The 20,390-nt window shown below is 43.3% G+C and overlaps 4 protein-coding genes across 9 annotated transcripts; 1 reads left to right on the top strand and 3 right to left on the bottom strand.

The window, feature by feature from the left end:
- On the top strand, positions 1-8,694 carry dzip1 (DAZ interacting zinc finger protein 1). 6 transcript variants are annotated; one of them, XM_027291780.1, is made up of 18 exons: positions 1-132; positions 649-799; positions 964-1,548; positions 3,372-3,411; positions 3,557-3,672; positions 3,804-3,962; positions 4,044-4,181; positions 4,261-4,323; positions 4,409-4,537; positions 5,187-5,235; positions 5,338-5,388; positions 6,040-6,218; positions 6,296-6,500; positions 6,591-6,759; positions 6,838-7,208; positions 7,729-7,850; positions 7,970-8,126; positions 8,211-8,339. In XM_027291780.1, exons 2-18 carry the CDS (start codon positions 797-799, stop codon positions 8,312-8,314), a joined length of 2,640 nt encoding a protein of 879 aa, XP_027147581.1. In that variant the 5' UTR covers positions 1-132; positions 649-796; the 3' UTR covers positions 8,315-8,339. The 6 variants fall into 6 exon arrangements, with proteins under 6 accessions (XP_027147581.1, XP_027147579.1, XP_027147582.1 ...); XM_027291778.1 differs by having other exon boundaries at positions 2-132; positions 3,327-3,411; positions 8,211-8,694; XM_027291781.1 differs by having other exon boundaries at positions 2-132; positions 649-843; positions 3,327-3,411.
- Positions 8,695-9,990: 1,296 nt separating this feature from the next.
- On the bottom strand, positions 9,991-12,849 carry cldn10d (claudin 10d). Its single transcript, XM_019274524.2, has 5 exons — positions 12,114-12,849; positions 11,228-11,389; positions 11,065-11,146; positions 10,855-10,962; positions 9,991-10,754 (listed from the first exon to the last, which is right to left on the bottom strand). The coding sequence occupies exons 1-5, from the start codon at positions 12,343-12,345 to the stop codon at positions 10,568-10,570; spliced, it is 771 nt and encodes a 256-aa protein (XP_019130069.1). The 5' UTR covers positions 12,346-12,849; the 3' UTR covers positions 9,991-10,567.
- Positions 12,850-13,133: 284 nt separating this feature from the next.
- Positions 13,134-14,878, bottom strand: LOC104934885 (claudin-10). Its single transcript, XM_010750648.3, has 7 exons — positions 14,800-14,878; positions 14,543-14,643; positions 14,106-14,245; positions 13,849-14,010; positions 13,664-13,751; positions 13,468-13,575; positions 13,134-13,362 (listed from the first exon to the last, which is right to left on the bottom strand). Exons 2-7 carry the CDS (start codon positions 14,632-14,634, stop codon positions 13,215-13,217), a joined length of 738 nt encoding a protein of 245 aa, XP_010748950.3. The 5' UTR covers positions 14,635-14,643; positions 14,800-14,878; the 3' UTR covers positions 13,134-13,214.
- A 134-nt stretch (positions 14,879-15,012) lies between these two features.
- On the bottom strand, positions 15,013-18,266 carry cldn10e (claudin 10e). The gene is made up of 5 exons (XM_019274530.2): positions 17,939-18,266; positions 17,675-17,836; positions 16,812-16,893; positions 16,592-16,705; positions 15,013-15,655 (listed from the first exon to the last, which is right to left on the bottom strand). The coding sequence occupies exons 1-5, from the start codon at positions 18,168-18,170 to the stop codon at positions 15,235-15,237; spliced, it is 1,011 nt and encodes a 336-aa protein (XP_019130075.1). The 5' UTR covers positions 18,171-18,266; the 3' UTR covers positions 15,013-15,234.
- Between the last annotated feature and the right edge of the window lie 2,124 nt (positions 18,267-20,390).

The raw sequence follows: 20,390 nt of genomic DNA on the forward strand, positions 1-20,390 counted from the left end.
CTTTTTTTTTTGGTGAAGAGATTTAGGAATGTGGAGACCAGCAGCAGCTACGTCACCCTGAAATCCGCTGGGGTCCCGTCGTCAGAAAACTTTAAACAAAGCTTCATTGAATTAACGACTCAAAACCACCCGGTAAGTCCGTTTTTTTATTTATTTTTAACAACATTTAACATATGTTAAAGTCACAAGTGTGGGTGATGCGCCGTGTTTTTGTTTTACGTTGTTTTAAAGTAAAAAAAAATGTCCGTTAGCGAGGAGAGCTTTGAAATAACGTGAGACTCGGCTCCATGTTTGTTACTCAGACAAGTTGAAGCATGTGTTTAGCTTTTGTTTAGGTGGAGGTCAAAGCGAGGGGATAAAACAAAAAGAAAAGAAAAGAAAGAAGAAGCCTGCCCGAACATGAAATGATTGTTTCAGACTGAAACGTGACTCCAAAGAGATTAGTTAACGGTATTTTTTTTTGGTGCTAGCAACCATTTTAAAGCTCGACTTGAGCTCATTTAAAGGTTTGTTTCGGCGGGAAAATTTTTAATCCATAAACCTACATCTTTTTAAGACTTGCTGCTGTCTTTTTCCCCCACGGGACACATGTCTTCGTACACATTTGCTGATTGCCGCCTCTGTTTTCATAACATGTCTCCCCCCCAGGGACGCTCCGTCTCTGTCTCCATGGTAACGCGGCGGACGCCCAGCCTCGGTGTCGTCGCGTTGAGCTGCCTGCAGAAAGGAGGGCGGACCCGGGGAGGAGAGGAGAGGAGAGACCGCTCTTTCTCTCCCGGAAAAAAATCAGTCGAAGATGGTAAGGAGAGCGCGGCTGCGTGCGGACACAGACAGCGGCCATAGGTAGATGGAGACCCGGCTCTGCAGTGCTGGAATCTGTGCCTGAGCAGATGCTTGCTGGCTCTCTTCCTGTGATTGTGATTGTGTGTTTAAATGAGGATTCAAAGTCTCTCTTTGTTTCAGCCATTTCACGACGGAGTCTACTACCCCTACTCTAGTGACACCCAGGGGACCCATTCATCAGCCGGGATCCCATCCCTCCTGAATTCACCGCTCAGCCAGCACTCCGTACCTGCGCCGGGCATGACTCCATCCAGCGGAGCCTCCGTCGTCCTCCCGTTCAAGTTCCGCCCGCGCAGGGAGAGCGTGGACTGGCGGCGGATCAACGCGGTGGACATAGACGCGGTGGTGAGTCAGCTGGACGTGGACGCTCTTCAGGAGCACATCAGCACGGTGACCTTCTGCAGCCTGGACGGCGAGCGGTGTCAGCGGTGCCAGAGCCCCGTTGACCCGGCTCTGGTCAAGCTCCTGCAGCTGGCCCAGCTCACGGTGGAGTGGCTCCTCCACTGCCAGGAGTTCCTCACGCTCAACCTGCGGGCGGCCGAGGAGAGGCTGGCGGCGGCCGGCGCCGAGCGCGAGCAGCTGCAGGCTCAGCAGAAGAAGCAGGAGGAGAAGGCGAAGGCGCTGACGGCCGAGCTCAAGCAGAGGAAGAAGGTCATCCGCACCCAGCAGTCGCTGCTCACGCCGCGGATCATCAGCAGCCACAAGGTACTGCTGACAAGCTAAACGCTCACTCCCCAGGGGGGGGGATCGGTTACCATTTGCATTTCACATATGTGTGGCGAGCGCGCATGCAGCCAGCTCCATCACCCCCACCCACCCCCCTTCGCTCCTCCTCCGCAGGGCCCCAGATCTGTCATTGTTCCCAGGATCTATTCACAGCTCCGGCTTTGTGCGTTTTCACATGGAGGGGGAAAGAGGGAAAGCTTTCATCGGAAGGCGACAAAATTTTGGTTGAGAAAACGTTGTTCTGCCACGCGTGTGTGTGTGTTGTTTTGGTGTGGTTATAATCAGCTTCAGACTGGAAGAATAGGATTTAGAGCTGCGGGACAGATGGTGTCGTTTGGTGGCAATTAGTTCTTTTAATCCACTTACAAAAGGGCGACAAGAGCAGTAATCAAGACGACCGGCTGACTCCCACCGGCACACACACGTCTTCGTAGAGCGTTTTGTCCTTTAAGTGTCTCAGACGTGTGTGTACTGTTTGTCTGTTAAACACAGCCTCCTTTAGGAAGGTTATTTATAGCGCAAATCAAAAATCGCCCTCTGCTCTTCAAGTGTAAGGCTGCCGCTGACCCGGCCAGGCAGTTGCCAAGGCAACAGATATAGTGTGTCATGACAGCGCGTGGTTGCTAGGTGTGCGCTTGAAGCTCGGCTAACAGAGGTGGCTCAATAATTGATAGAGTGGCCATGTGTTTGTGTCCCTCGAGGACCTTTGGCATTTGGTAACGCTCACGTCGCTGCCAAATAAACACCGGAGACTGATTGGATTTCACTGAAACGTTCGCAGTTATTCCAAACACTAATGTGATCGTATCTCGTTGTAGAGTCTCCGCTACCATATGGTGCGACTGCGTATCAGTAGCAGCAGGTTTAACGTTGAATGAAGTCACTGGCACAATGAGTGGCGGAGTTAAATGTAGCATGTGATCTGTGTGTGTGTGTGTGTGTGTGTGTGTCTGGTTGTTAAGTGTTAGTGAGCTGTGTGGTGACGCCTGCCGCGTGGAACGACTCAGCATCACTCTCACTATCTGTCTGTTTGGAAACACATGCCCGAACTCACCATCTTTATGTCAGTCACTGCTCCTTACCCTTATATAGATATATGAAGTATTTATATATTGCCAAGTTCTCATTTTCTATTCAGTTCTTTGGATTTTTTGGGGTTTTTCTATAAAACAAACACACACAGTAAATATTGTGCACATTATATTATAGCTGCAGCAATAAATCGATGAGCTGCAACTGTTCTGATGATTGATCAACAGTTAAAGTCCATCTTCTCAGGGACTGGCTGCTTTTCCTTGTCTTAAATGATCGTGAGTTGATGTTTGTCATGTAGAGACCAAAAAAACAACTTGAAGACATCATCCCGGGAACTATGGTGGATGTTTTTTCACTTTTATTCTAATAAATAATAAACTAAGAATTGAGAAATTCTGCAGATGAATCAGAAATGAAAATAATAGTTGGTTGCAGACACTATATATAACTTCTTCATCAATTTGACAACGCATGCACGGCATCAGCAAATACAAACAAGTAACAAGTGGCAAATATGTACAACACTGGTTGTTGATGTGATGGGGAAATGTGAAAATATATATTGTGTAAACTGTATGTTTTGAAAAACGCAAGTTCAAGCCATCATCAAATTCAGAGCAACATCTCACTCATAGTTCAGGTTATCTAAGATCATCCTTCCAGTTTCCGCCGTCGTTATTACCCGAGGCGATGTGTTAATGTCTGTGTTTTGTTTCTTTTAGTGTCCACAGTGTGACAAATCCTTCATCAATTCCTCCTTTCTGCAGAATCACATGCAGCGCCGCCACCCTGACGAGTACGACAACCGTAAGTCAACCGTTCGTGAAGTTCTCTGCGCAGTTTAGAGGTACATGATCATAGACTAAAGGAAGGAGTCAGATAGATTAATTACTTATAAAGATTCCCTCACTTTGTTTTGTTGCGTAATGTTTCTTGGTTTCCTTCCCTCCAGAGTTGCGTTCAGACAGCGAGAAGAAATCTCAGATTGAAAGTCTCAAATTGGAGATCGACAGCCTGAAGGCGCAGATTGTTCAGCAGCAGCAGGACCTTCAAGCCAAAGCAGCTCAGGTGGGAGACGGAGGCTGAAATTTATCAGCAGAAATGTCAAACTTTGGTTCCACAGACTGACATGTGAGGATTTGATGTTAGTTACGTTTGTGCTTTTGACTGAGCTCTTTTCATTTCTGTTGGGAGCGCAGGAAAAAGAGCAGCAGTCCATCCACAAAGACCTGCTCAGAGAAATGGACCGCTTCAAAGCGGAGGAGATGGCACGCATGGACAGAAAGATAGAAGACAGCAGGGATGGCATCCGCAGGGAGATGGAATTTCTTTACACCCGGAACATTCAAGCTCTCAATGTACGAAAAGGACACTAGCTCTTTATTTGTGTTTATTTCCATCACCGTTTTTTTTATTATTTGACATATTTTCATTTATAGGAAGCAAACCAGAATCAAACAGCCAAGCATGAGAAATCAGTCAGCCCTGTTCAGTCGCAGCCCGAGAGAGACGTGGACAACTACAAAGAGATGCAGATCCAAGCCATCCAAAAGCTGGAACACCAAATGAAGAAACAGGTCAGTGCAGAGGAGAGATGTTGTTTGAAGACCTACACGTGAATGAAGTTATTTCAAGTCCAGAAATCTTCTCTTCTAGGATAAAAAGTGGGAGGCCAGGCTGCAGGAGATAAAGGCTCAACACGAGTCCGAAAAGAATCAGGTAAGGTTGCAACAATATCCAAAAAAGCTTTTTGTTAGAAATCATCCAGCCGGGTAACTCATCCGCGTTTCCTGTCGCCTTCAAGCTGCTGAACGAGCTGAGCAGAATGCAGTCGTCCGTGTCCGACCAGCAGGAGCGCAGCCAGAGGCTGCAGCAGGAGATGGGGAGGAGGCTGCAGGAGAAGGAGCAAACCATCAAGGCTCAGAAGGAGCAGGTTAACACTGATTCTCTCACACACACACACACACACACACACACAGCCAGCACAGACCAAGCGCGATTATGGCAAGAGGAAGCGAGGCGGAGGGTCAGCCCTTGTTCAGGATATCCTGTATTTGCTTGCATGGGCTCCGATTGTGTTGTATTGAGACATAATGCTACTGTATGTACAAAAAAAGGCCTCAGCCCAATACAGCCACTGACAGCAGGAAAACAGACAAACTAATAGGTTGCCAGAGTAACGAATAATTGTCTCCGGCTCCCGTAGCCGCGGTGACAGGAATGTCTATCCAGGCCGGAGTTATCTGTTCACTTGCTCACAGTCTGGTGTGTGAGCCGAGGTCGCCACTTGAACGTTTTAACGTGACGCAGTCGGAAACGTTGCGTGAGCCTTGGCAGCAACTTAATACAGCTCTGATACGGCTGACAGACGAGGTGAAATTACAAAGGATCTGGATCGTTTGATGTACGCTGGTAATCTGAATCTACGGCACGAATGGCGGACCCTGCCACCACCAATGAAAGCCACTATAGGGAGAGTTAATTACAGAGTGCATACACGACACAATGGGGGTTCATTTAAGCAGGAAATGAGGTTCATGAGGTTTAACTTTTTCTTTTTTCTTTTTTTTTTTCACGTACAGATCAGGAATATTTCTTCAAATCCACCCACCAAAGTCGTGGAAGTACCAGGTACTCATCATATATTCAAGATGTTTTCATCAGCAAAATGTTTCACTGAAGGAAAACAACATCTACGATCCTAACGCACTCGTCGCATTCTCTGTTTTTCAGTCATCGTCAGTGCGCCGGCCCCAGAGCCCAAAGCAAAGAGAGTTGTACTCGGTGAGTTCGTAGAAGTTGAGCCGCCCCCTGAGAGGCTGAGCACGTGCTTCTGTGCATGAGGGGTTTACATTGCTGTTCCAGAGGGCTTTATAAAACAGTGCTGTCACCACCACCTCCTTCTTCTACACCTTTTTAACACACATTTTATCTGACCCCCGCTGACCTTTCACCTCCATGTGCTGTCCAATTAGAGGAGCCCGTGTGTGCTCTTAAGCTGGATCCTATACAGGAGCTGTCAGAAGAGGAGAGAGGTAAAATAGACCCAACAGAGCCGCTCGCTCGACTGCATGCCGTCTGCATGGATGCATCAGTCTGTCATGAGCAGCCTTCTCTTTAAGTGTGTCAAGACTGAGTCACCTTAGTCCACACTGACGTGAAAGGCATGATCTCAGAAACACCAACACGTGGTCTGTGATATTCTGTGACGTCCCTCCATCATCTTGTCGCCTTGTTTGTGGCAAATAAACCTCTAGACGTCCTCCTCTTCTGTCCGCCCCGCCACAGTCCATCCGTCCATCTATCCGACTGAAGCGTTGGCATGGAGCTTGCTGTGAAATTTGGCAACCGCATGCTCTGTCACGACTCTGCCGCCTGTCGCCGGAGCCCCTGGTTTGTCCATGAACGGCGGATTAAGTGAGATTTCTTTCGCAGACTCGAGCAGCTTCTCTGAGAGGAGGCCGGCGGTGGAGAAGAAGCCTGAGCCCGCGCCAGAGAGGAAGACGAGGGTGACGTCCAGCGTCCTGAGAAGGAACAACAGCATCAAGAAAGACATGCGGCCAGATATCGAGCAAGCTGTCATGATGAAGCTGGAGAACCTCGGAGTCAAGCCGGTAAGTTCACAGAAAGCAATCTTAAATGTTCTCGTACTCAAACAGTTTTCCTTAAACCTCCTTCTCCTGCTCCTCAGGATCAGAGCGGCCTGAAGAACAAAGAGTTCACCTCCATCCTGGCCAAGGTGCACACAAACCGGGATAGCTTCGCAAGGGGGAAGCCTGACTACTGGCGCCAGCGGGAGGAGATAGCCAGCACCGTGGATCAGAAGCTGGGTGGCGAGAGGAGAGGCAGTGACCCCGTTCCTGAATCACAGGCCAGATCCAGACAATCTGTTCAAGGTGAGTCAGCAGAAAGCCGAAGCAAACCGAAGCTGTGACACGCCATCAGTGAGCCGCTAACTTTTCTATTATCTGTGTTTGTCTGCGCAGTGTTGCAGATACGCCCTCGATCCAGCAGCCTGCCCTCAAGAGCGACCCAGGTGACGTCTGCAGTCAGACAGCCTAAGACTCCGCAGCCAGCACCGAGGACCAAGACCACCACCCAACCCAAGACGTCCACACCCAGCAGCAAGAGCGCTCTGAGGAATCCCACACCCAAGTAAATAATAGTAATATATTTGTATGTATTGTTTATTTGTGCTGGATGGTGAGATAAAAAACTGTCTGTGATTTTTAGGACCCCCCCGTTCAGTTCAGATGAAGAATCTGAAGAAGACGACAGCGACATGGAGGAGGAGCAGCCCCAAAAACACCAGAGAGGCAAATCACCGCCGTCCAGACCCAACCAGGCCGCCCCAGTCCAAATCAAAGCGAGCAAAGCCAGTCCAGTCCAGGCCAGGCATGCTCTAACCAAGCAGTCATTCTCCTTCAACTCCCAGCAGGCCAGGGGGTCAGCGGGCGGCGTGACCAAGACGGCGGTCACAAAGATGGAGAGCGAGGAAGACGACGAGTGGGCGGATATCAGCGAGCTGCAGGAGATCGACCCGAAACAACTGCAGAGCCACAAAGACCAGAACGGCAACGTGGAGAAGAGAAACTTCGGGAAAGGTAAGTCCTAACTGCCAGGTCATGACATAGATTCTTTAGATAATAGTAAAAAGTTGTGTTTTCTATGTTTGATTAGTAAATATAGAAAAATGGATTCACCTTCAGACTTTTTGAACTGTTTGTTCATCCATCTCGGCTGAGTCCAGGATCCTGGAAGGAAATAAAACCTCTGGTAAAGACACGGGGGGAGACGTTCTTCTTATCTGTCTCATATTTCAATCTGGCCGACCACATTCCTGATCTTCTTTGTGCAGCTGCAGTGTGTGAATTTGGCAAAAGCTCAGCTGTTATTTACTTAAATGCATGTGTCAGGTTTGAAAGGAAATGAACAAGAAGCTACACCTGCAGCTACGGTCCATATTTCTATAACGCCAGCGTATGAAATTTGTTTTTATTGTGTTGCTTAATTTGAGTTTTGAGTCTATAGAAATCTAAACAATCATCAGAAACTAGTCTTTGTTCCATTATTTATGAATGTAATTGTAAATGAAACCATATGAATGTGTTTGTGTCGTTCCAGAGAACAAAATCAACGACCTGGCCAGAAAAATGGAGCAACAGTTTGCAGGGAGAGCAGCAAAGAAACCAGCAGGGGGCGTCAGCATCTTACCGGAGAGGAAGGACGAGGTTCAGGAGCTCACGGTGAGACTCGCTCTGCGATGGAGCTCAGGCGGAAGCTGTGTTTGTGGTGTTAGCTCATTTTCTGATTTTAAAAATCAGCGTTGGCCTCGAGTAATGTGTGTGTGTGTGTGTGGTGACAGTACACAGATCTGGAGGAGAGCAGTGAGTGGATGGTCTCCTCCCTAGAGGACAGACTGGAAATGTCCAAACAAGCTCAGGGCTCTGGACCAATGAGGAAGAGTCAGGACTCCAGCACCAGCGTCTGGGGAACCTCCACAGGAAAGGGTCCCAAATCAGGTGAGTTATTTTGTGGTGGTGGTGGTCTCAGGTGTGTTTTAGACATCCTACCTGTAAAATAAACCCAGCTGTGTCATTGCCCAGCAGGTCTGACCGAGGCTGGAACAGGAAGCACCCTGAAGAGCAGCCTGTGCTCCCTCAGCGACATCAGCGACTCCGAGGACATTAGCAATAAGCATTACAGCTGATCAGGTGACGTAGGTCTACGCCAAGCACAGACACAGAGACCTCAGGCGACTCCTCTGACACCTCCTCTACGCCACATAGCCATATCTTAACACAGAGAGAGCAATACTTCACTCAGAATCTAATAAACATGTCAGACATGACGAGAGCTCAGCAGTCTCACCTCGCGCTTCGTGCCAATTCTTTGCTTGCCTTAGACCTCTTCAGTGTTTTAGATTCTGTTTGCGTATCCAATGAAATATAATCCAGTCTGAATGAGATACTGTATGTAGCACATGTAAAGCTTTGTACATCAAATTTTATAATTCCTTCATGAGATGTGATTTTGTAAAGATAAATATTTATACTCGCAATAAAAGATTTCTTTGTGGATTATGAAAATGTCAACCATTCCAATCGAATTTTGTCACGTGATGTTTTCACACTTTGGTTTATTATTAAGATGATTTGAATTTTCAGCCACACAAAACTTCATAAAGTTATCAACAGAGTTGAAGTTTCAGTTTCAGAAGAATAAAGGTCTGTTTGAACGGTCATCCTAAATTCAGCATGAATGAGAACATGTTTGGCATTTTAATATAAGAAGCAATACATATTTCACATTTAAATTCTAAAATAGCTGATATGCACACATGACAAAAAAAGTCCAAAAATGTAACAAAACTTTTTTAACTTACAAAAAAATCATTTACAAACTTAGTTGTTTCAATATATCAATATTAAAAACAGATCATATGACTTTTTGGAGGGTTTTTATTTGCTTCTTTATACTGCATATCTGCATATCAGAGGAATATTTACTTATATTTTTTACTGCGCTACTTTGATCACATATTCTGTAACTGCAGCTGTTAAATTAGTTCATAAAAGGTGACGCATTGTTATAGATGAAACTGGCCCAAAAACGAGTTTAATATCAGCTGTACCACAATCATCTACAATATGAAACATATGAATACATAAATGATCTAGAAATATCAAAGTTTGACGCTGATGAGCAGTTCTCTATCAAAAGTACCTTTTCTACTTCCTTATAGTGTCTGTACTTTTACTGTAAATTGAGGATTTTTATTCGGTTTATCATAAAACAGTTTGAATATTCTTCATCGCCTCTAAATGTGACTCATTAATTCTAAGTATCTGTCATGAGTCATGCTGTGTGTCACTCTGTGACTAACTCAGCCGTGAAGCTGAAGTGACACTTCCTGTGCTGCCACATTGACACTATTAATAAAAACATATCACTCCGCATCACATGAGCAATAATAACGCGCGTCATCCTCCTATATAATGGTGTCGGTTATTACGCCCTGTTTCTCCACCGGAAGCGGACAGGTAAGTGATTGCTGGTTTATTTTCACACACCCAGTAAGTTCTCATCTGTTTATTTCAGATATTTAAATCTAGTTTATGACTTATAGATCATAGATCCTAAACATGTGAAACAACATGGGCGTTTGTTTGATTGTCTGATGTTGGCGCCACCTTCTGGTGACTCTGAAGTAGATCAGGTGCATGCATCTCTACATGGATGAAAGAAAACAAAGGAGCTGTTACAAAAAGAAACTTCATAAGGAATCTGAATTGATTTTATTCATCATTTCTATAAATGAAAGCATTGAAGATAGAATTACTTCGAAAGGTCGAGAGTCACGTTCAAAAGCTTTCATACAAACAAACTTGGTTCAACCACATACAGGTAGTTTAACACGACTATATGTTTTATAGATGTACTTTATATTTAAACGGGATTGAGAGTGCGTCTGTCAGAGATGAACAGATTGACTGGATTGTGTTTGTCTCAAAGAACAAGAATTGTTGGGAACAGTTGGACGTTTCATTAAATCTGGATGTGTTACAATGAGCTGTCGGGTTGTTGAAAAGATTTGAATACGTTGTATCTTTAAACAATGAAGCTGAATAATACAACTTGTTGTTTTATGTTTAAAAAATGGATCTACAGCCTCTTGATTCTAAAAGTTTTATTGTTGTAATGTTACATTTTGTCATATTTCTTCTGTATCCCCCGTGTATAGACATGATTCACACAATAGATATGAAAAGGTGGTTATGTTTTGTTTGTATAGTACCTTTGTCCATCCCTGATGGAGGCAAGATGCGATAAAGAACTCGACAAGAGTCGTGAACCATATTTTAATATTTAACAGATCTGTAAACAAGTTCTATGATGCTGCAATGTTTCCTTCTCGTCTCAACGTCTCCTTTAAAGTCACTTTCTTGGCTCAGAGTTTGTCTCAGACAAAAGTGTCCCTGCTGAAGGTACGACCGGTCCTCGTTGTCGTTCTCGTTGCTCGGCTTTTCCTGCCTTCATAAAACAGCGGCGGTCCCAGAGTGACTCGGGACGTCGTGCCCGGCAGCATGTAAGTCCGTCTGGTCCGGGCGCTGGCATAAGTGGCAGGCCTGCGTGGTCCTTTTGGAGAACTGCCGACATAGTTGGAAAATGATTCATCTGTTGATATGCTCCACAATACAGAAATCTAGATATTAAAGTCAAATGTAACGTAGAAGGTTTTCTATTTACCTTGATGGTAGGCCTTCTTTTCCAGAGAAGAACGTCAGCACCGTCCCACCTGAGAGGAGAAGGATGGAGCCTCCCCAACCAATGAACACTGCAGCTCCAAGCTCAAATCTGAGCAGCGAGCATTGAGGTACATCAACACAACACACTTTGTTTGTCTGCACTTACATGGAACTTGTAAAAAAATAATATCACTGCTTCAAAAGTACTCACTTCTGCGCTCTGAAATTTGGATCCAAGAATTCTGAGATGACTCTACTGGCCCACCATGTGTACGTGATCATACCACAGAATCCTAACAGGGCATACGCCTCACTGTGAACATGCTGAGTGCATGACATTCACACAAAGGTAACACACACAATAAATGCTTTACCTGACACCAGGTAGGTTATACCGCCTGCAAAGGTCACCCTTGCATTGGCAATCTCCGATCCACCTATTTTGGTGCACTTCATCCCTATGAGTGTGAGGACCCCTCCAAAGAAGCCGGTGATGACGGCACAGACGGCGAGCGCTCGGCAGGCGTGTAGGTATGCTGAAAGAGACACACACAGGAAATGTGGTTCAAAGTTTCAGAGCTTTTCAAAATAAATGGACAAAATCACTATGTTGAATGTATCATTAGAGCTTTTAAAGCACTTTACCTAAAGGAGTTTAAGTTTCTATGAATGAACCATTTTTCTCTCACTACAAAACTTTGAACTGGATCCACATGAATTAAGGGACATGACTAAGGGGGAAGAATTAGTTTAGTTTTTTTCCCACTAAGCTGTTGGTGGTTTTTCTTTTGATATTTGACTGAGCGCTCTTTATAGTTGTCCGGAAGAAACGTCTTCAACATGAAGCATTATGTAAGCGATATGAGGGACCGTCAGACATTTAATGTCTTACATATCAGGCAAATTTATATATTTCAATGAAGTGGTGGATGGAAAATATTCATCAGCAGGTGGCTGTAAAAACTGTTTACATAGCAGACTGTAATATTCAACATTTAGTTATGTTTTCCATAAATATATTATTATTGAATATTGGTGGTAGAACCTCTTGTTTTCTTTTTCTCTTGAAAATATCTGGGACTTTCTTTTTTTATTTATTTATCTTTAAAATAAAATGTAAATATATGATTCCGCTCCCCTCCCCACTGTAATAATTTTCATACACTCCCTAAATCTTCTATTGAGAATTACAGCATAAACCTTGATAATACATGAAAAAAACTGTAGATTGTATATCTTGAAGTTTTCAGAGTGTCCTACCAGGCAGGGCCAGCATGGAGGGGTAATACTTGCAGTCGGACACCCCCGTGGTGTCTGAGATACAGTCCATCCACAGGTTGGAGTAGTAGTTGGAGGTGGTGAGCACGATGCTTCCCACCTCAGAGAAAGTCCAGTACTCTGTGGGGAGAGTGGAACACACCAGGATCCAACCGCACAGGCAGGACACAAAGCAGCCGATCTCCATGTACATCACCACCGTCCTGTACTTCATGGTGAGCGCTGTCCCCTCAAGACAAAACTATCAGGATGTGTTAAAGCTACAGAATAAAGTCAAAGTTTGAACGACTTGTCAGTGTGAGAAAGTGGACTGAGCTCTCCCTCTGTGTCACACCAGCACTGTGTTTGGATGATGATCTTATCTTTGACATGGTTTTGCCCAGTAAGCATCCGTCATGTTCCCAGCACCTGTCAAGCAAGTTTGTTATTTTCAGACCTCATTGAAACCTAAAGTGTAGTAGTTTTTTTATTTCTTTTTTTCAGACTAATTTCTTCTCCCTTGTATATGAGCTGCTATAACCAGTGAATTTCCCCGGTGTGGTGTAATTAAAGTCTATCTTATCTTAAACTTATTTGGAATTTGAGAGAGGTACCACTGTGTAAAAAGTACTGTCAACACCAACCACCATCCGTTAATCATATTTTATAATTGGGATCACTGAGACTGCAAACAGCAGTAATTGTCTGTCTTTCACCCATCATATGTCATGAAGTATCAAGCTGATAAAACAATATTTAAAGATGCCCCTGTGCCTCCAAAACAACATAAAGTAATGACAGCGGATGGATAAAAAAGTCACACACCTAATTATTTGGCACATATATGGAGTTTGCATTTTAATTACAGACTATTACACCGTTGCTATTTACGCACAATATCCTTAAATCAGACTTTTTTTTTAGGCTGAATAAATTATGATAATGAATTTTTAAACCACCATATGTGAAGATAAAAAAGAAAATATAACTTAATCATAAAGATTAATAGCATTTATTGGACTTTTGTTTTTCTAGATGAATTTAAACCTATGACCTCAGTATGTGACATCCTGATCTGGACAAATAAACTAAAAATCTTTAGTGTCACACAGTCACAACAGAAGCCATCTTGTAGGTGAAGATGTTTCTGGAGTCATTCGACACGTTTGACGGTGCACAAATGAGTTTATGTCCTCTTAAAACTTCTTTCTCATCTCCTCTTTCACAGATGAAGGGAACCATGGGAGGTCTGCTGCAGAGAGAGCATTGTAGTTTTATCACACTGCTTTCACGCCTGCTTTAGTTTCAAATCTGCATATAGCAGGGTGAAATTACCTAGTTAAATATGCTAACAAACCTTTTTGGGTGGTTAACTCTGCATGCAGTTGCACAGTGAAGTGTGGAGCCGAGTAAAATGAGGAAACTCCCCACCAGGCCGAGGTACAGGGGTGGTCCAATTTCATAGCTGAGGAGAGAACACTTAAAATCAGTCACTGTCTTGTGTTTAGTCACGAGTACGTACTAATGAGGGTTATTCCGAAGCCATGCATTACCTCAGTTTTGATGGATCTGCTTTGCTGTGTAAAAAAGCTGCAGCCACTCTGTTTATGTACAAACAGTAAGCAGCCAGGTCTGACACGCCTGCATCAGGGACATGGGGGGAAAAAAAACAAGATGAACCCGTAGGTAGATGTTCTGAGAAGCTGCTTTCACAACAGCTAAAGGCAAACACACTCACAGCCGACCAGATGCAAAGCAGACGCTGTTCCTAACATCCTGTCGTTACTCCTCCGGTCTCCACCGATGTTTGTGCACTCGAGTCCGAAAAATGTGAGCACTGTGCCAATCAGGCCGAGGCACAGGCCGATCACCAGCAGCCCCCTGACTGCATGGATGTATGCTGAGAGTAGACAAACACACATCTGGGTCATTTATTCATGGTTAAAATGATTGATGACTGACTTCTGTTTTGCATCGTGTGAGAACTGTACCCACATTTGACCGTCCATGTCAACCTGAAGTCTACACAGTTCACCACAGCAGTGGAGTCTTCATAGCAGTCTTTCCACAGGTCGGACCAGTACCAAGCTGTCACCACGACAGAAGAACCCCCTTGACCCCCCAGTTGAGCCACTCTGAGATGAAATAAAACTGCTTAAAAATTAGCATTTATTTGAAGAGTAGTAGCAACCACAACTGTAAGGCTACATCTTCAGCACCCTAAAAGCAGTTCTGCTTCATATCTCCCGAACATAGATGAGTATGGTGTCGTTCTTCTCGTCTAAATCTCCCCAAGAATGCAGTTGAACTTCTTCTTCTGACCCTTTTAAGCCCAAACCCAAAAGTGGACTTTAAGCGATTATCTAGTCAACTCTTTCTCCATACAATTTGCAAAGCTAAAATGTTTCAGATGCTTTCTTTTATTTGCTTACCTCCAGTGGTCCATAGCGAGGGTGCAGCCCACAAAGACCCAGCCCAGTATACAGAGCAGCAGGCCCAGGATCTGAGCCACTCTCCTCCACATCCCTTCAGTCTGGTTAATAGAAAAGCCTTCACTAATGAACTCCTGTGTTTTCAGTGTGTGTCTACAGGTCTGCTTTGGTACAGTTAATGAGCAGCTAATGAGTGAGAAACAGCTGGAAAAGCAGAGCCAGTGACCGAGATGTGAAAGTCTTTAATGCTTTCCTACCTTGTAAAGGAAATAGTCCACAGTAATTATAAAAAATCAGAAGAGTTTCTTCACATTAAAGCTGCAGTTTCAGTCCTCTCACAGCAGATGCTCGTGTATTTGTGGGAAGGTTTGAATAACAGCAAAGCAGACACTGTTTACTGTCAACCTGATTAGCCAGGTGGAGTTTTATTTGTTGTCTAAGAGGCTTACAAAAATGGATGTGTGCCTCGGTTATGTTTTATATTGAATGAATATACATTGTGTCTAGTGAAAGTGCTAATTTTGACACATTCCAGAACGGCAAGAACTGTACACAGATCACATTTTTATTGATACAAAACACATATGACTGAATTAGCTTTGAGCACAGATTGAGAAATTGAATATAAAAGTATCAGATCATCTGTCCGTCACATTTATTAACACTTGTCCGTCACATAATGACACATTCGTTCAAATGTACGAGTTTTTGGCGAACGGTCTACTCTCACTCCTCGAACTGCCTGACAACGATGACACTGTTCGGCTGCTGCCGCTGCTTCTCGACCCAGACAAAGTTGATACGCTGGACCTCGAAGAGCGTCCGGACTCTGACCCAGACCCCAACCCTGACCTCGAGGCTGATCTTGACCCCTCAGACCCCACAGATCTGACGGTTCGCCCAGTCTTGGATGACCGTCCTGACTTGGATGTGCGACCAGATTTGTATGTGCGCTCTGATCTTGAGGAAATGCCAGACACGTCTGAGCCAGACTTTGACGACAGCTCGGAAATTGAAGACAATCTGGTCTTGGAGGTGATCTCGGACACTGTGGACAGAGCTGTGGTGGACTTGGTTTGCTCGGGATCTTGTAGTTGCTGGACATTGATTACTCTGTAGAGAAAGACGCATTATTATCAAGGCTAGCAGAAATTGTTACATGTGAACAGTTGTTCTTCCCATAAATGTTTTAAGATCGTCCAAATTTGTGGGTTCCATAGAGCAAGCGCACTAGAAACTCGATCCACTAACTTCCAGTTTAGCCTTCCGCTAACTTGAATGGGGATAAAATTATTTAACCGTCCAGCTCTTAAGTAGATAGATCAAACTGTCCTAGTGAAACAAGATTGTGACGCTAAAAAAAAAAAGTTTTATTTTTCATTGTTTTTGGGGGGAATTAACCAATTTAGCGTGCTAACATGCTAAGCTAATATAGCAAAGATGGTAAACGTTAGTGTTGTCATGGTAGCATGTTGACATTGGTATATAGGTCATACGTGTGAACTTTAGTAATCCTGGTTGGTGGATTACTGTTTCCGCAGTTTGTGATCTTCATGCTAAGCTGTCAACAAGAAAACAAATAAACACATTTCCCAATTTGGTTTAATTTAGATGCCATGTTGACCGGCAACCTCCATGAGGTCAAGTTGTTGATGAAACCAGACACGCGACAAGATCAGTAACTTCTCTGTTGTGTTACTGTATGTAACTAACGTCTCATTACCAGGTTAGGTTTGTGCAGGATGTCTCAAAAACTGAGCTGCGAACGCCTTCTAGTGTTGACATTGATCCACAGCATGCAGTTCTTTCTTTCCTCATGCAAAACACCAGGTCTGTTTACACCAGTGGCTTCTGGGTTTTATTACATGGTCAGAGGGAGTGTACCCACAGTGAACATCTGCACACCGCTCAGTACTAACAGAGCCTTGTGCATTTTGGATAATGGGTCACTCCACTTGAGCACGGGACGTTGGTATTTATAGAGGAAGTGGAGAGCGGAGTTATTTCTTGTATGTTACAACGACAACAACAACATGTGTCTGTACTCACACCTCCTGTGGTCCACAGAGGGGTGTACACACCGACCACAGATGGAAGAAACCACCAGCCGAATGAAAGGCTGAGCCGACCCAGCCGAGGAACAGCGGTGTACCAAGGTCATACCTGGTGGTTTTAAAGCAGAGAGACTGTGAGAGCAATATTTAAAGATTTATGATGAATTAAAGTCATTCTTCAGGTTAAGTAGTTACATTAAAGCCTGTTAACTTACTTCAGTCCATCAAAGTCAGGGTTGAAGTATTCTACAGAGACATACTGTGCATAGACAGCATAACCACTTGTGGACAGCACACCTGAAGAGAAATCATGTTGGTTTAAACAAGCTGTGGTTTAATGCATATGAAATAAACAAGGAAGTGATTATTATCAGTGCTTTCTAAAAGCCCTTTTTGTATTATGTTCATTTAGCTACAGCAAGCCCAAGACGTCAGAAAATTCAAATAAAACAAGAAGAAGAAAAAAGAACATTGTCTATTTATCAGAGAGTACCCAGTTTGGGGTGTGTTGGATGTATTGGAAGACGTAGATGTTATAACATATACAGAAAATATGCTAAAGAGGCATCTTGCTAATTGTAGGTATCAACAGAGTGCATAAGAAAGAAAGAATATGATCTCATACATGTTAATATTTTCAGACTTTCTCTGAGTTAAATGAAACACTCTACTATGATCTTTTTTTAATCGTAAATGTAGTAAATGTACGCAAAGTACAGCTCAGGCTTTAGTTTAGTTTGTTAATTTTGTAGGTATTTGACAGAATACTATAATTAAAAGTTCAATCTAATAATGGACCAAGTCTAACTCAAACTATCCCTAGATCCATGCTGGTAGGTTTAAACAATTAAGGCAAGTGACCATTATGGGGCATCTTTCTCCACTTATAAACATTAGAAAAATACATTTTATGTTTTCAAAAATCTCCTTAACTAAATTATCAAAAAATATTTTCTGTTTGTACCAAATGACACAGATCAGTCAAAACTAACAAGGAATTATTAAATCGAGTCACCAAAAATCTGTTGGCAGCATTTACTGCATGTAGGCAACACATTCTTTTAAAACTGCACATTACCGCTGACTATGTGGCACCATCCGCCTGCATAGATCTTCTTGTACTTTGACCGGTCTTTTCCCCCAATGAAGGTGCACTCCATACCCAGCAGACTGAGAACAAACCCCAGCATGCCCAGGGAAAGAGCGGACATCAGCAGGCCTCGCACTATCTGGATGGAGCCTGGAGTCACACAGCAAGACAATAATGAGAGTCTAGATGTGAGTGGAGCTCATAACTGAATAGTTAAGACACTTTGTTTGTTAGATCAAATGTGTTACCTACCCTCCACAGACCAGAGCACAGGGAAGTCGTAACAGTTGCTGACAGCAGTTGAGTCTGTAAAACAGGATCTCCACAGGCTGGACCAGTACCAGGCTACTTTGATGATGGAGGAACCCCCCATGCCCCCAATTGAGGTGATCTTCCAGCCCTCCATGGCCATGGTGCAGGCCACGAAGATCCAGCCCAGAACTGTCATCAGGAAACCCCAGATCTGGACCACACGAGTCTTCATCTCGGATCCGTGAGTTAATCTCTCGTCTCGCTTATATTTAGATATTACAATACACTTTTGAAGCTTTTCTGTTTTGTATCGTCTTCAGTCCCCTTCATGCGGAATACGTATATATCCTGAGCCGAACATCCAGATTCAAACAGATGTCAAAGTGGCCTCCTAGTCAGCTGCTCTCCGCAGAAAAACAAGAAGACAAGTGAATCACAGGTACAAATCAGAGGCTGTGCTGTTGTTTTCCAGGTATTGTTGCACATGTGGGTGAGAGACAACATTTACTCAGGTTCCCATGGGCCACAGTTGGACTGGACTGAGAGTGCTCACCTAAGCATTCATCTCAGATTACTACTTGACGCCCTCATCGGACTTTCCCTCATATGCGGAAAAAGTTTAAAAAGAAGGAAGATCTGTTTTAAGCATCAGTCTATATTTCAGAATACACAGGTTTCTTTAATGATTTCACTTTTTTAAAAACAATGTTGTTAAATTATTCTGTAGTTTCTGGCCTGTAAGTTCAGTTTAAAAAAAAACAACAACAATAAATTGATAGTCAAATATCCTGAAAACTTACTGAAATTTGGAAATTAAAAGGAATATGGAGGGCTATTTCAGCAATTTTGCATTTCACTTTCATAAAATCTGGGGACTCACAACAGACAGATTAAAACACACTTTCATAAAATCTGGGGACTCACAACAGACAGATTAAAACAAAAATTGTTGAAATTAAAGCAGCAAAAGACAAGATATCCTGACTTTTAGTCTCTAGTTTCAGGTTAGGCTCCAAAAACCCTGGATCCTACATTTCCCACAATACCAAGTTGTAGTGAGTTATGGAGCTGTGTATGACCGCCACCAACGACTCCATCCCTTCCTTTGATAGACAACAGCGTAGGTGATGAGGAGCGATAAACGAATTGTGTGCATAATCATGCTGTTTTGGAAAGTTCTTGCTAAAAATGCTAAGATATGCTATGATATTTCTGATAGCTACTACAGACTAACAGTGAAATAGGGTTTTTATATGATGGGTGGGCAGCTATCACATTTGACTTGAATAATTTATGTGTACACCCCAAGTTCAAGATTAGTCATCATAAATATGTGGGACATATAACAAAAGATAACTTCCTGTATAAAATTGGCGGGGTGCCCCGTTAAATTAATAACAATTTGGAGGATTTCAATTAAATGATAAATCATTTGGACATATCAAATCCTTTATCCTTTAGATTTGACCATAGATATAACAACATTAAATAAAACCATGTATATTTCTGCATTAATGACCTTTCATGTTCCCTTAAATATTTAATACTATGACCTGAGCATCATTATGAATCTGGCCTCAGGCTGTAAGCTGCTGGTTATTAGTCATTTTCCAAGACCTCACTGTGCCGTGGGTCTCATAATTACAGCAGAACGTCTTTGTGCTGTTCTAATTAGAGTTAAATCTGAGGTAATGAGAGTTAGGGGGAGTGATGAATGTTTGGCGGGGATGAAAGAGCTCCTCTTTGTTTCCAAGTCCTCTCGGCTTATGAAAAAGTTATTGGTAGTGGTAGGGAGATATTGGAAAAGGTGGAGCTGCCGGGTGGCCTTAATTTGTTTGGTGAGGGTCGATTTAATTAGCTTTAATTAGCATGATGCTAAAAAAGTGAACAAAGGAATGCTTGTGTGAGCTGAGTAGATGAGTTTTTAAAAAAGCTGCAACAACAGCCAAGAAAACCACAAATAACAAATGAGTGAAAGGTTTTTGCTCATGTGCGGTTTAAAAGTTCAAACTTTGTAAAAGGACACAATTTTAACTGTCACGGCTTCCTCAGATCTAAATTATCTAAATGTTCACCAATACTGCTCTCTGGTGGTGTGATTGCAGTAAAGGTGGAGGATATGGCCCAGCTCAGGTCAACTTTTTGCCTTAGAAACCTTCCTACAAGGTAATGACTTATTACAGGACCTCATGTGTAGCTCTTACACATGTTCATCTTTTTATTTAATCATTAGCAACAGTTCACACACAAATTAGCATAACTTTGTGTGGCAAAGTACAGACATTCATGGTATCCATAGGATGAACCATGCTGAGTATTTGGTTCCATGACTTTTACCTTTAGCACCACCAGCAGATCAAATTCTTCACTTTTCCATCTCAACGTCTACTTGAGGGATTAGCATATAATGTTGTACAGATATTTATGGTTCCCAGATGATGCATCCGAAAAT

The sequence above is a fragment of the Larimichthys crocea genome, chromosome XIX (genome assembly GCF_000972845.2).
Source record: "Larimichthys crocea isolate SSNF chromosome XIX, L_crocea_2.0, whole genome shotgun sequence".
Classification (NCBI taxonomy): Eukaryota; Metazoa; Chordata; class Actinopteri; family Sciaenidae; genus Larimichthys; species Larimichthys crocea.

Excerpts from the sequence above, each read along its gene's own strand:
- dzip1 (XM_027291778.1), top strand. Across the intron at positions 6,501-6,590 it reads ATCCAGACAATCTGTTCAAG|TGTTGCAGATACGCCCTCGA; the intron begins GTGAGTCAGCAG and ends TTGTCTGCGCAG. Across the intron at positions 8,127-8,210 it reads AGGAAAGGGTCCCAAATCAG|CAGGTCTGACCGAGGCTGGA; the intron begins GTGAGTTATTTT and ends GTCATTGCCCAG.
- cldn10d (XM_019274524.2), bottom strand. The coding sequence starts at position 12,345 with ATGAAGTACAGGACGGTGGTGATGTACATGGAGATCGGCTGCTTTGTG. Across the intron at positions 11,390-12,113 it reads CTCCATGCTGGCCCTGCCTG|CATACCTACACGCCTGCCGA; the intron begins GTAGGACACTCT and ends TGTCTCTTTCAG. Across the intron at positions 10,755-10,854 it reads AAAGAAGGCCTACCATCAAG|TTCTCCAAAAGGACCACGCA; the intron begins GTAAATAGAAAA and ends CTATGTCGGCAG.
- LOC104934885 (XM_010750648.3), bottom strand. The coding sequence starts at position 14,634 with ATGTGGAGGAGAGTGGCTCAGATCCTGGGCCTGCTGCTCTGTATACTG. Across the intron at positions 13,576-13,663 it reads GCAGATCCATCAAAACTGAG|CTATGAAATTGGACCACCCC; the intron begins GTAATGCATGGC and ends TTCTCTCCTCAG. Across the intron at positions 13,363-13,467 it reads AGAGTTAACCACCCAAAAAG|CAGACCTCCCATGGTTCCCT; the intron begins GTTTGTTAGCAT and ends CTCTCTCTGCAG.
- cldn10e (XM_019274530.2), bottom strand. The coding sequence starts at position 18,170 with ATGAAGACTCGTGTGGTCCAGATCTGGGGTTTCCTGATGACAGTTCTG. Across the intron at positions 17,837-17,938 it reads TGTGCTCTGGTCTGTGGAGG|GCTCCATCCAGATAGTGCGA; the intron begins GTAGGTAACACA and ends GTGTGACTCCAG. Across the intron at positions 15,656-16,591 it reads CTCTGTGGACCACAGGAGGT|AGTAATCAATGTCCAGCAAC; the intron begins GTGAGTACAGAC and ends CTTTCTCTACAG.